Source organism: Cyprinodon variegatus, unplaced genomic scaffold, assembly GCF_000732505.1.
Source record: "Cyprinodon variegatus isolate N-32 unplaced genomic scaffold, C_variegatus-1.0 Scaffold883, whole genome shotgun sequence".
In the NCBI taxonomy this organism is placed as follows: Eukaryota; Metazoa; Chordata; class Actinopteri; order Cyprinodontiformes; family Cyprinodontidae; genus Cyprinodon; species Cyprinodon variegatus.
In genome coordinates, this window is record NW_015151336.1 from 164,150 (window position 1) to 177,618 (window position 13,469).

General features: G+C 37.5%; 1 protein-coding gene across 3 annotated transcripts in view; it reads right to left on the bottom strand.

Moving 5' to 3' along the window:
• The window catches only part of LOC107099555 (DENN domain-containing protein 2A-like), a 15,941-nt gene extending 3,479 nt beyond the window's left edge, over positions 1 to 12,462 (bottom strand). For 2 of the 3 annotated variants that reach the window (XM_015397724.1, XM_015397722.1), the window contains exons 1-17: positions 10,613 to 10,914; positions 9,894 to 9,944; positions 7,432 to 8,616; positions 7,248 to 7,339; positions 6,935 to 7,029; positions 6,650 to 6,859; positions 6,473 to 6,566; positions 6,336 to 6,386; positions 6,047 to 6,234; positions 4,436 to 4,545; positions 4,234 to 4,303; positions 3,831 to 3,908; positions 3,614 to 3,754; positions 1,921 to 2,069; positions 1,287 to 1,464; positions 1,134 to 1,175; positions 926 to 1,034 (exon numbers count right to left, since the gene is read on the bottom strand). In XM_015397724.1, the coding sequence (XP_015253210.1) occupies positions 926 to 1,034; positions 1,134 to 1,175; positions 1,287 to 1,464; positions 1,921 to 2,069; positions 3,614 to 3,754; positions 3,831 to 3,908; positions 4,234 to 4,303; positions 4,436 to 4,545; positions 6,047 to 6,234; positions 6,336 to 6,386; positions 6,473 to 6,566; positions 6,650 to 6,859; positions 6,935 to 7,029; positions 7,248 to 7,339; positions 7,432 to 8,616; positions 9,894 to 9,931 (2,830 nt within the window). In that variant the 5' untranslated portion in view covers positions 9,932 to 9,944; positions 10,613 to 10,914. Of the gene's footprint in view, positions 1 to 925; positions 1,035 to 1,133; positions 1,176 to 1,286; positions 1,465 to 1,920; positions 2,070 to 3,613; positions 3,755 to 3,830; positions 3,909 to 4,233; positions 4,304 to 4,435; positions 4,546 to 6,046; positions 6,235 to 6,335; positions 6,387 to 6,472; positions 6,567 to 6,649; positions 6,860 to 6,934; positions 7,030 to 7,247; positions 7,340 to 7,431; positions 8,617 to 9,893; positions 9,945 to 10,612; positions 10,915 to 12,400 lie in introns of those variants that run through there. The other variant, XM_015397723.1, reaches the window with a different exon arrangement.
• Between the last annotated feature and the right edge of the window lie 1,007 nt (positions 12,463 to 13,469).

Consider the following 13,469-nt stretch of genomic DNA (forward strand, 5'->3'; position numbering starts at 1 on the left):
CATTTTTTTTCCTGGTTCGTTCGAAACACGCCCCATAATCACAGCTCTATGGAGCAGTATCAGACTCATATTCTGACTAGAATTGAGTCGGACTACGTCAGGCTAGGTTTGAACTTCTCTGAACATCAGTTTCACCCACTGAACTATTGTTATTCATCTATGACAATGTAAACTCTGTTTTGCGTTCTATGACCCCTTTAATGTAACAGGGGGGTTGAGCATGGTCTAGTTTGACCCTGTCATTTTACATTGACTACATATCGTTGCTATTGGGTTGATACCAACTCTGAAAGCGTTTAGGATGAGAGGTTAAAGAACTTCAACAAAGAAAAGCCAGATACATTTTCAATTAAACAACACCAGGGACTGTTCTCCCTGCTGCCCTCTGGGAAGAGGTTTCGCAGCATTTGATGCAGGACCAGCAAGTTCTGCAACAGCTTTTTCCCTCACTGTCATCAGACTGTTGAACTGTTGAAACGCCAATCAAGACTTAATCACACGTGAAAACATCATAATTGCACCACCAACATGGCTGATTTTTTTTTCATAATCTATTTTAACCGAACAAAACTCAGTGTTCTACCGAATTTTGCACCATATGTATTTATTTATTTTGCACTGCACTGAACCTTTCCATATAAATGCCTTTTTCACCATGACTTTAAACTGGTTTTCTTTTTCTCCTACACCATTTACATTCTGATCGCTGCTCATTCACCGTTATAAAGCTGTATGTATCGAAATTTTGTATTGTTTACATCTGTGTATACAAAATGACAATAAACTTTGTCTAAGTCTAAATCTAAGTAATTTCAGACTACATTTAAGATGCTTTAAAAGTCATGTTTTAGACCTAATATATTATTTAAAAAAAAACACATTTGCAGCCTGTGAACCATACATTTTAGGGCTTGTTTTATCTCACCACTCATTGAATCTGCTCCTCTGTCATTAGCAAGTTCTCTTCTTCTTTCCAGGACGTTCTCTAGCGCCGACTGAAGTTTAGAAGGCAGGATGGAGTCCTCATCATCCATCTAAATGTAAGAAAACAGAAAAATAGATCAGATTTTTTTTATAAAGACAAAACCCTTTGTGATTCAGAATGATGAAGTGACTTAGAAACATGCTCTCACCTTTCTGAGGAAACGGTTGTTACCAAGGTCCACAACAAGAACCTGTAAAGAAATCAAATGATTACAGTGATATTCTTCTGCTCTTGATGAACCTATAGAGTTTTATTTTTGCTGGTTAGAGTTTCAGCTACATTAGCCTCTTCTCTGTCTGACCTCTTCCAAGGGAAGCTCGTTGAGGTGGGTTAGAGAGCTGGACAGAAGGCCGACGATGAATGGCGTTGGTGTGCAGACGATATCGAGCATGGCTGAGGGGAGCACGGGGATGTAGGTGTGCTGCCAGACAAAGGGGTAAAGCAGTGCAACGACTGCATGGCAGCACTGGGAGAGGGTACTGCAAGGACAGAAAATTGAAAATTTGGCCGGGATTACGCTATCACCGCCAGATGGTGCTGAAGATCAACATTTACCCCAAAGAAAATCAGGCATTGAAGCTTTTTTGTTTTTCTTGACATCACTGTTCGTTGCATTCCTGCTCTGAGCTACTGAGAACATTTTTTCTGGCTTTTCCCAGCAGAGTAAATAAATTTGCCATCATCTCCAGGCACTGCTCCAAATGTCAGTCTTGCATGAGCTCCTAATCCCTGGGATGCCTTACATTTATTTAAAAACATGAGTCTGGACCACCCACTGTACATCCAACTTCATAATGGCAACATCCCTGAGAGCTCAGTTTAATAAACATTAGTAGAAGGGTGTTCTGAACAAAAGCCTGTTCCAAAGAGGTTTTATTTGCTATTAGTAGCAAATAAAAGTTGCATTAATTGCATTGGAGGGAAAAAGAGGCAACCTGAGTTTGTCAGCAGTGAAGATCACTCTTCTTTCCAGCAACAGAGAACCGAACACCCGGAGGAGCAGCCGCAGACTCAGACAGGAGAAGAGACATTCAAAGTCCACGTGTTCCAGACGGGAGTCGGACGGCCTGCAGAGCTCCATCACCTGGAATATCAACATTTACACGTTCAAAACCTGATAAAAGAAAACAAATCACCAGGATTCCTTAACCCTTTATAGGGCAAGTTACTCTTTTTCATCACTAACATCCCACTTACAGATAGAGTCCCCCCGTCCCTCAGTGAGGTCTAGAAGCAGAAGATCTACATCTAGCCATTCAGCAAAGATACTGCTACATGGCTGCACATCTTAGTTTGGCATTTGACCAATTAGATGAGCCCTTAAATTATATATTACCTACTGTAAATTAAGTTTAAAAAAAGTTAAGTGACGAAAAAAAAGGCAAAAATTTAAAAAGTTTCTGTAAAGCTAATTGAAAAGTTAAAAAGTAAAGTTAAAAGTTAATAAGTCCAGTTAACAATTATGTTTATGTTCTTAATATATTCAGGCAAGTTGGTGTTTCTTGTTATTTCATTGACGTTCATTTTTGCCATCAAAATATCCATATTCTTTAAATGTTATAAAGGCAATAAGGTCTTGTCCTGGATTCCAGTAACACTATTGGCTTGACTTTTTAATTTTCAAAGTATTTTACTGAGTGCCCTATAAAGAGTTAAAAAAAGTCAATATCATTTAAACATTGGGGAAAAAAAATATAAAATTCGAGCAGCATTCTGCAAAACCTTTCAAAGGAAAAGCATCTAAAAATTTACATATAAGGCATGTAGGAGTTTATGGGTTTTTTTATGTTTGTGGAATTAATGTAAAATAAGAACTGCTTTGAAAATATCATATGAGAATTTAACTTCTGCCTCCCTGCCTTCAAATTCTTCATATTCTTCATATTCTAGGAGCAAATATTTGATTTGGCAAAATTGAGATTATAAACAAACATTAGGGATGTAAAATGCAAGATTCTTTTATAAAAGCAGACTAAAATAACAGCTTGCTTTTATGATTCAGTTCACTGGTTTCAAAGTGACATTAACCTTTCTATTCACTCAAAGAATGTTTATTGTTTGCACATATTTATTCATTGACTATAGTCAAAAATAGGCATAATTTCTTTTAATGAGTTAATCTTATTAAAGCAACATAATTATTGGATAATTTTATTTTTTTATCAAAAAAGTTTAAGCTGTAACCATGTATTCCAGATGAGATGAAACTAAGATTTATGGCCACAAACATTACAGGTGGCTTTGATGTGAAACACTAGATAAATGGTTGCTAAAGCCCCCCTAATACCCATTGAAGAGTACGGAGGAGATCTGTGATGCTGTGGGCTTATTTCTCTTCTACAGGCGTGCAAAGCTGTTAGATTCCATAGTATTATAAATTCTTTGGATTATTAGAACATTTTAAACTAAAACAAAATCTAGTGGAAATGAAAAATAAGAAATGAAAGTTGATCCTTAAGTCTCTTTCAGCAGGATATGATCTTAAACATTTAGCTTAATCAGTACAGAACAACCGAACTACCAACCAATCAGATTTCAATTCAGCAACACACACTTTAATCCTAAAACACATTTAAATGTGTGTCCATATGTTCTGGGTATGTTTGGTCTTTTTGTTGCGTTGCTTACCTCCGTTCCAGAACCAGGGAGGAAGGTTTTGATGTTGATGGTTCTGCCTGGAGCTGGAAACTGAGCTTCCATGATGGCTCTCATAAATGGCTGCACCAGTGCAGGGGAGAGAGCTCGCCGCCTCTCCACCTCATCCAGCACCTGCCATTTATACCCATAGATTATGATCTGTGAAGCTGCTCTGTAATGCTTTAGAGTTCTAGACAGAAGTGTTTACCTTGGAGAACAGATTGAAACAGCCAAGGTGACTAACGATACAGTAAACCTCTGGCAGGCGCTGGCCTTTTCCACTAGGCTGAAATGCAGAGTCATTTTTACTTTCATTTGCATGTAAACACATACTTCTACTGAGCTTAGACATTAAAGGAAAAACAGAAACACTAAGGTTAGACAAAATGATCCCACTCCCCTTTAAAGATCCATAAACAGGACCATATGCACACTTTCACATGCAGCGTACGGTTCCCAGTCCCACACACTTCCGCTTCAGCTCTGAGATGCACTGGTTTCCCACAGGCGCATTCACCATTTTGCTGTTTATTTACTCAGCCGACATTTGGTATTCAGCCACTTCCTGTTCAGTGACAGCACTTTTATTTACACCGCTAGTTCCTATTTACCAGTAAACGTCGACAGTATCCAAACCTCCTGGTGCCATCCTCTCCCGTCAGGACAAAGGAGAACATCTCACTGTAAAACAAGAAAAATAAGGAAACAATTTTTTTTTGTTAAATGCAAAATACAGATATCCACACACTAACTGCAATATAGCTTCTAGTTTTGCAAGGTTATAAAAGTTTTGTAACACTGAGCTGTTTCCACCTTGGGTATATCTCCACAGGCTGCCAGTCTTTGGCGTCGGGGAAACAGAACTGAGGAATAATCTTCAGCTGATCCTCTGTCTCCCTCATAAACTTGAAGCTACGTTCCAACTGCAACAAACAGAAGCAATTCACTGGATTTTTATTATTTCTTTAAATTGTATTGAATCCTTTGAGACAGTGATGATAGGCTGGATAATTCAGTTTTGTTTTGCAAACTCTGCGTGTTTTAAAAAACTTAAAGCAACAACATGGAGATGCTATTGCTGGAGTAATAACACGGTAGTGGTAGTATCATGATGTGGGGATGACTCTTTTCTGCAGGAATGGGAAAACTGGTCAGTATTCGGGAGAATTTTATACATATTTTTAAATGTAGAATTTTCGTTCCAGTTCAGGGTTAAAGAAAACATGGCAGTAGCCAGATTGATCTGTATAGAACCGAGTTGGGTTTTACGCCATCCATCTGGGATGGCTGCCGTTCAGTCTGTCCGTGAAAAGGAGTGACGTTAGCACAATACTTCAAGCTGATTGGGTGACTTGCCAGCTAGTACCCGCCTTCGATTATACGCTTTCAGCCAATCATAGCAGGGGATCGTTTGCAGCTTCAGTAAGCTGATAAATCAATTTTTTACCTAAATCCTCTCGAAAGAAATGCACAGACATCTTTGCCATCTACAAATGCACAAATTGCTTATTTTTGCTTTAGCTAAAACAGAGTAAACTGCGGTATTGACAGGTGTGTCCTCCAGCGTAGCCATATTTGTGATGCCCTAGAAAGGCCCTTCTGACTGTCGTCATTCCCACATGTCGCGCCTGAACCTTTTGCTTGCAGGGTTAGGTTAGGTCAAAGGGGCATTAGGGAGTCTTCTAATGACACTGCCACCTGTGGCCAAAACAAAGAACTGCAGCACTCTTCTGCTCACTCTTGTAGAGCATGCTCATACTTAACAAGGTGTTACTTTTTACTTTTATCACCATACATGGAGTTACCTTTGATGTTTGAGTTGAGCTGGATGCCTTTTGCTTCTGAGTATCCATAAAATCCATCTTATATATAACATTTTGATTATTTGCTAGGTTGAACCCATTTAATATGCAAATGTTTGATGTTACATCTGGACAATAGCATGGGAATACCGGACCTGATGCACATTGAGGGGAAATATGTGCTACAGGCAGTGAACTACTAAGGTTGCAATCAAATAAAAAGGCTATTTTAAAGATCTGTTACAGTTCAATTTACAAAATGTCTCTCTGAATTCTAGTGTATTTAATGACAAAATATTAAAGGTTCAATGGGTGGTGATGCGTTTGCAAGGTTCTAAATGCAAACAAAGAGCATGAGTAAGGTTTCCTTTGTTATATAATTTTTAGTTGATCGCATCCAATATTAGACAATGTTTGTTATAATAACTAATATACCAAGATTTGCTGCACAAAAACAATCTAGGATGCTAAGCCAAAGGTTTGAATGTTGAGTTTAGCAAGAAATATTTACATTATAAATGAGGTTTCACTTTAAAAAAAATCTCCTGCAGATTGTTGCCCAAATGACAATAATAAAAAAATAAAAACAAAGAAAAAAACATAGCTCTTCGCTGCTGCTAACCTTCAGAGGGAATTGCTGTGTGACTTCTGGCAGATAGTGGTCACCAGCCTTCGACTTGTGCAGTGAAACAACAAGAAAGTACTCAAAAAGCTTGCGTTGGTGGCGATCTTGATGTAGCAAGTAGCTTCTGGTGTTGGACTCATCGTGGTGGACTTCCATCTTTCTTGGCTGTCTCAGAAAAGACCGAACTGCAGGGCGAAAACATAGGATCCAGTTAGAGATGGCTGCAGGAAGCAAATGAGAAACATAATGTATAGTCTTGGGTGTGCATATGTAATTCACACCTTACCTTTTAATCTGTCTTCAACTTCACTCTCAGAGTCACTGTTCTCATCAGTTACTGTTAATAAAAGCCTAATTAAATTTCTGCCTTTGATATAAAGAGAACTCTAATATAGTTTTTATTAGTCAACTAAAATATCAAACCTCTTCCAGAAATCGCTTCGGCATAATGATACATCCTGCGTAGATGTTTTTTTCTGGTCCGACCCTCAAATATACCATTGATCCTTAGGACAACCTTTTGAAAGAAAATGTTTGAGTCAGTGTTAAGATTGCTTTTTGACTTTTGACCCTGTGATTTACATAGATTTGAACCCAGACCGTCGGTATCCTGCGGCAGGTGTTGCTGTAGGGATCCCCAGGGATCCAGGAACTGTGTTCAGTCCCTGTTGGGGTGGAAGGAGGGCTGAGTTGGGGCGGAGATGAAACACCTCCACTGCTGACGCTGTGAGCCGCCTGGTTGGTTCTCCTCAGATCCAGTAGCTTGAAGCTTCTGCCCGAATTCTGTCTGAAAAATCCAGGCCTAGATGCCTACAGAGAGAGAAAACTATTGTTACAATAACCAGGCTTAAGTTATGGCGGCCTCATGTATTGATGTTTGGGAACCTTTGTCGAGTCGGCACCAGGAGACGAGGGTATAGATTGCTGCGAACATTGACTCTCCAACTCGATGTCTTCGTATGGATTCTCATTTGACGAGTCTGTTGAGTCAACATTTACATCTATGTAATGCTTTTAATGTTGAAAAGATGGCCCTCAGAATGTAGTCCTGTCAAGAAATACTTCCAGAAACTTGTGAAAGGGAAAATGGTTGACACTAAATGAACAAAAATAGGTTGTACTCTAGAAAGAAAGCATGCATCCCAAAAAAAAAAGAGAATAAAATAAAGTGCTTAGAAATAGGAAGCAGGTATCTGACCCAAGATGTCTTCATAGTGATGTTCCTGAGAGATTGACCAGGTGAAAACTGGGCTGGGTGACCTCGTACGGTCTTCAAAGTCACATCGTATCCTGTCACAGCACAAAAAAAAAGAAAAATAACTTTAGATAACTGCAGCAATCTTAAACTAATAATGATCTTCTAAGACACACACATAACTGACCTGTTATTAAGGTGTCTTTCAGCCCTGGGTCTCCCATGGTAACCACACGGAGGCTTTGAGGATGTCTTTGAGGAAACAGATGGTAGTGGAGGGAGGTTCCTTCTCCCCCTCTCCTCCCTCAAACTCCTGCCCATGGAGGGAGTAGCTGGATGCTGGAAGGTACGCTTAGGTTTGGGCACCGGATTGATGGGCAGGGTACCTGGCTCTGTGTACACATTCTCCTGGTCCTCCTCTCCCTCTTTAGCATCCAGAGCTCTACTCACCACTGATCCATCAAGTTCTTTCTTTTTCACCTCCTCTTTTTTCTCCTTCCCCGGTGGGCTGAAGTAGTTTCCTAGCTCTGCGGGGGCTTTCCTATGGTTCTCCTCCAAAGTCTCTAGCTTTTTAAAAAGAGTGAATACAGCTCTCTTCTCTTCATTTGTTTGTTCTGATGATTTCTTTCCGTTGCTTTTTATTAGCCTCCCCACCTGCTGCTTGTCTTTCGCTTGTGGAGAACAAGGCCTTGAATCATCCCCTGGAGTTTCCATGTGACCTTCAGTGCTCTTACAGTCACTTTTTGCCAGGTTGCTTCTGGACAAAGTGCTATGTTTTAGGTCTTGAGGGTGATTCCCAGGTCCATGTGGTAAACATGGCCGTAAATCATCTTGAGGGGTTTCTTTGTGATCCATTAATGCCTTAGAGTCATTCTTTTCATGATTATCATTCGACTTAGGGACATTATTGGCCATTTGAGGTTGTTTCGAGAGTTCATCTAGGGAAAAAGACCCTGAATTACTGTAATTTGCTATATTTTCTTTCCCGAGATCCTGTTTCTTACTGGGTCCTGTCCTGATAATCTCAGAGCTTTGATTATCTACAGTTCTGTTGTTGCCATTTGTGGAGGAGTCGGCTGGTTTTAAGCTGGCGCTCTTGCTCAAACTACCTGAATTTAGGTGTGAAAGAGTTGATTCCTTATTCTCCCACAGGGAGATCTTGTCCTTGATGTTGCCTACGTTGGACCTGGGGAGTTTGGATCCCACCATGGGGCTGCTGCTGGGATAGGAGTCACAAATCGGCCTCCTGAAATCCACCTTTGACGATTCCTCCCTCCGGTTCCACATGTTGTCTAAGGGGGTAAAAGGTTGTTTTTTTGCCCCTTTACTTTTTTGTCCAACGTTCTTACCACCAACGAAGTCCAGCTTTTGCCTAAAGAAGGGATGAAAGCACACTTTTGGTCATAGATCCCTGATAAATTGGTTATCCATACAGACTTTTAGTTCAAAGAAAGGCGAACATTCCAACACAGGATTGTTGACCCACCACCAAAGTTTCCTGAACTACTTATAGTCACTGGGACTACCAGTCAGAGGACACTCAGTTTTTCTGGTGACAGTGGGAAAACTGAGCCTGAGAGTAAATGCCAGAGGATACGCTTATGACCGAACATCTTCCTTTTATAAGCTTTGAAAAATAAACACATTCTTGGACTGGGGCCAAATTTTATCGGACTGTTAAGTTTTAATAAATAAACGAGAGGAAATGGGAAGCCCTGAGTTTAAGGACCTTTTATGGATGGGGTGATAAAAGTCAGCTGTATGCTTTTCATTATTTTCAAGCTCAGAAAATGGATTATCTCACATCTTTTAAATCCTGACACTCTGCAATACTTTTCTCTGAAAATATAGCATGAGCAGTCACTGAACAAACATCACCATCATTTCTATGACATTTAGAAATAGTTATTCTATTGATGGCTCAGCTATAAAAAAATTAAACAAATTAATCTTTAAATGTTGAAGCCTCACAAATCAGAATCTATTTAAGCTTTAATATTTATCTGGGTATCTACATCCATTAAATTGGGCAATATTTAAACTAAACTGTAATTGTTTAGTCTAAAGGACAGATGGGGCTTAATATTACACCTTCTTTTATTTGGATAGGTATATGTTTAGCTAAAGTTCACCTTTATGCAGATGTCACAGCAGTTTAATACGACTTGGATATTTAATATTAACTTTGATTTAGGTTAGTATGTTTTTTTCTAAACGATATCACAGAATAATCATCTGCACATACTAAAAGTTATTGCCTTTTTTTAAAAAACATAATTTTATGTTAGTTTCTATATATCAGCTTCTGTTATTGGACTTTAGGCTGGTTTAGATGCTTTTGATCAGACGGAAAAGTGCCTTTTTGCCGAATGCAGTCCAATTTTTTGAAGATGTTCGAAGGAGTCTCTAAGCGATTAGTTGTTTGCTGAGAGTTACTTTCCATATTTATAATGGAATTTGAAAGTATGTTTAATTTTCCTGTCTTTAATCTAAGGCGGTTTACCTTTTGGGCTGACTTTATTGCTTTACGTTTATTTCTTAATGTGACGAATAACATCATTAGAAGATATCTGTCAACAACTGTACTTGATTTAAGCTTGCAGGCTGAGGAATGCAATTTAAAACATTATAATAATCTTCAATGCAAACCTGCTGCCAGCGATGTGGATTCCCTCAGCAGCCTCCATGATCGCTGTGCACCTGCAAGAGTCACAGAAAAGTCCTTTTTAAATAAGCTTATCATATTGTTTGCAAATTTACATCTTTCAGTATCCCTTTAAGGTTGTGAAGATGAGCTGGAAGAATTCACTGAAAACACAATAATTTTACATCCTTGTGAAATCCTGATAAAGTCTTTCCTCCTTCTGCCTTTTCATCCATTTCATGCTAATTCTTCTGTCACTTTGTCCATACCAGAGGCTAACTTTTGACCTGTGAAGTGACTAACATGCTCTGCATACTTTCACATGTCTCTGAGGCCAACAATTCAAAGTTCAGCATCCTTAAAGATAGCACTCGGTGATTTCCCAGATCTGCTGCGGCTGTGATCATTTACAGTCTGCATCAGCAGTGGGACAATATGATTCCAGAAAGCTAAATGACCTGCAAAGGTAATACAGGTGCATGGTGTGATTGTTGGTTTTTAACCTGAATAATATAAAAGACACTAAAACAGAAGATAATCCACAGCCGTCAGCTTTTATCTCATCATAAGCAGCTTTAAACATAATAATCTATTGATGAAATGAAGCAAATCATAAGTAATAAAATAAACTAATACTGAAAACTGTTTGTCCACCTTAAAAAAAAACAACTAGAAAATGAAACAGAATAAATATTTCTGCACCATTAAATTTTCAGTTTCTTACCTCCATCCATTTGATGGAATTGCTGCTGTTTAAAGATTCTGTATCCATCAGTACAGCGTCCAGAGCCCTTAAGCGGTCCATATGTAATCACACTCTCAAACAGGATTTCTAACTTGACTCAAATCTCTAGCAGATGGCAAAGAGTTTCCCTCCTGACCAACAAACTCTCCTCCCTGACTCTCCTCCAATCCGCAGCCTTCATTCACCCTCGCTCTCTCGTGGCTCTGGACACCACTTCCTGCTCCTCTCCTCTCTTTTAATGCTGTCAGCCCCTCTCACAGTTGAACTAGCAGAATGAATGACTGATTCCTGACGCTCTCTGAGACAATTCAAAAGCCACATTTTTAACCTATGGCTGCAGGAGAATTTGTTCTGTGGGACATACATCTTCACATTAAATCATTTCCCTCCAAATTTGAAGTGTGTTGGGATTGCTGTCCCAGCTGTTTCTTCTCTATGATTGCTTAAGCAGCTGCAGCGAATCAGCCCACCCTCACCGATCTATCATTTAACACTCAAGGCCTTCATTTTCTCTTTTGTTTTAATTCTTCTTTCTCTGTAAATTTGAGCCTTTTCTTCAGATGTCAAATTCTGGTATCCAATGAAATACAAATGTCACCCTCCCCTTTCACTTTGATGCATCTTATCCAATTAAAACCAATTTTAAGCATATTTGTATTGACTTTATGTGACAGATCAACACAAATCAGTACAATTATGCAATGGAAAAAAATGTCAACATTTTTTGGGGGGTCAGTGTTTTTTTTATGGGAGCACTAAAGAAATGAATGAAAAGAATGAAACAATAACACTTAATATTTTAAGTTAATGTAAAGCTATGAAATCCTCAGCTGTATGACTGAAGCTAAAAGTGCAACAACTTTTTAAATCGCTAATCAAATAAAATTGAAAAAAATAATAATTATTATTATTCCAAAGAACTTATCAGTTGTGGGTTTGGTCCTAATTAATATAAATATTAATATAATTAATTGATCACAAATGTATTCTATATTATGTCTTTGGTAAAGGGGCCGTAACAGGGTCAAGGTCCAGGTCTACAGGGGTGCTGCCCCCTGTTGGCCCCCTCTGTAGCACCGCCCATGACTCTTTAATAAAACTACCCAAACCTAAAGCAATTTTCCAAGCTTTAAAAATCTCACAAAAGTCAATCTATGATCTAAAAATGAAAGAATATTGCACAACTGGAAACCAGATGTGAGGATGGTTTTTTTCTGCAGGTACAGGGAAGATTGTTTAAGTTCATGGATGCATGCAAGTATAGTTCACCTTCCAGCTGATAGACAACCTAGTCTCATTAAAAAATGTGTTATAGCCTCCATGGTACACAAGGGGAAAAAAAGTATTTTCACAGTTTAGTTCCTACATATATTCTTTTTTGTTTGTTTGTTTGTTTGTTTCTTGGCCTCTAAATTTACCAGCCTTCATTTCACTAGATCAGTAAAAGGTAATTTAGGGAACTTTTGGGTGCTGAATATATCCACATTACACCTTTTTCAAGGTTTTTATTTCTGTAAAACTTCTAAAAAAAATACATTATTTTCTTTCCGCTTTTTATCTAATTTAAATTAATAAAATTCCCCTTAAAATGCATTGAAGTTCTTCCTGTTCTTGACACAAAAAAACCTCAGGAGTAAATACTTTTAAGGTCCTTAAAACACTCTGGTATTATGACTAAATAAAATACTTCCGAAACGAATAATCAGAGTAAAAATTGAAATTCAATAACTGTATTTTTAACTCATAAATAAAATATTAAAAGCTTACCAGAGAGACGTGTTAGCTTTCTTTCCTACGGTTAGGCTTTAATGGCTGATTTGGCGCTTCACCTTTTAAACACAGTTTCTTTAGAGCCAGTAGCAGCTGTTTAAACCAACAAAAGTGCAGCAACAGCTGACCTCTGGGCAGCTGCTGTATAGCAAGCCATTTTGTACAAAAATTGTATATCCTTAACATCAGCTGTCATTTTCATATACTATTTTGAAGCTACACTAAACTGTTTGCTTACATCAGCGTGTTATTTTGCCAATGGTATTTATGGTCAAGTTAATGCAGCAGAGATCAAACTGGTATCAATAATTAAACATGAAAATATATTTTTTTAATTTGTATTCATCATATATTACCAGAAATATTGGACTTGAAATATTTTAAAATGTTTATAAATGTGATAATTCAAATAGAACTGGAAATAATTAAATCAATATGTGTCAAATGTGTGTAAACTTAATCGATATAAAAATTTAGGTCAATAATGAAGTCCCTGCAATCAGAAATATTTAGTAAATTTTAAATCTTTCTCATTTTAAAAACATGTAATTCAGGATTCATTCTTAAAATATATACAGTTGTATTCAATGAATTTAATAAATTGCAATATTATTGAAAACTTAATAAATTTCTTTAACTCAATTTAACAAGTGGAACCTATTATATGGATTATTATAAACAGACTAATATTTTCAAGCCTGTATTTTGCATATATAGAGTGATATTTTTGTTATTAACTAATAAAAAGTAAACATTTAAAATCAGATATTCATGTCTCATAACAAAGTATTTTTAATGGAGAAATGTAGTGTTGCTTAAAATTATTTCTTATCCTGACTTAAAATGTATTGTTAAAAATGTATTTTAAAACTGACAAATAAGCCTAAACAAAATTTAAATTGTTTACTAAATAGGACATAATCTGAACTAACTTATGCTTAGATCATCTTACAACCTTGGAGTGATAAGATGTAAAACCATAGTTGACATTAGGAACATGGCACAGTTGCTTATGTTTTTCTTTATATTTGGTTTACATTGAAAAACTTATTTGTTTATAAATAAA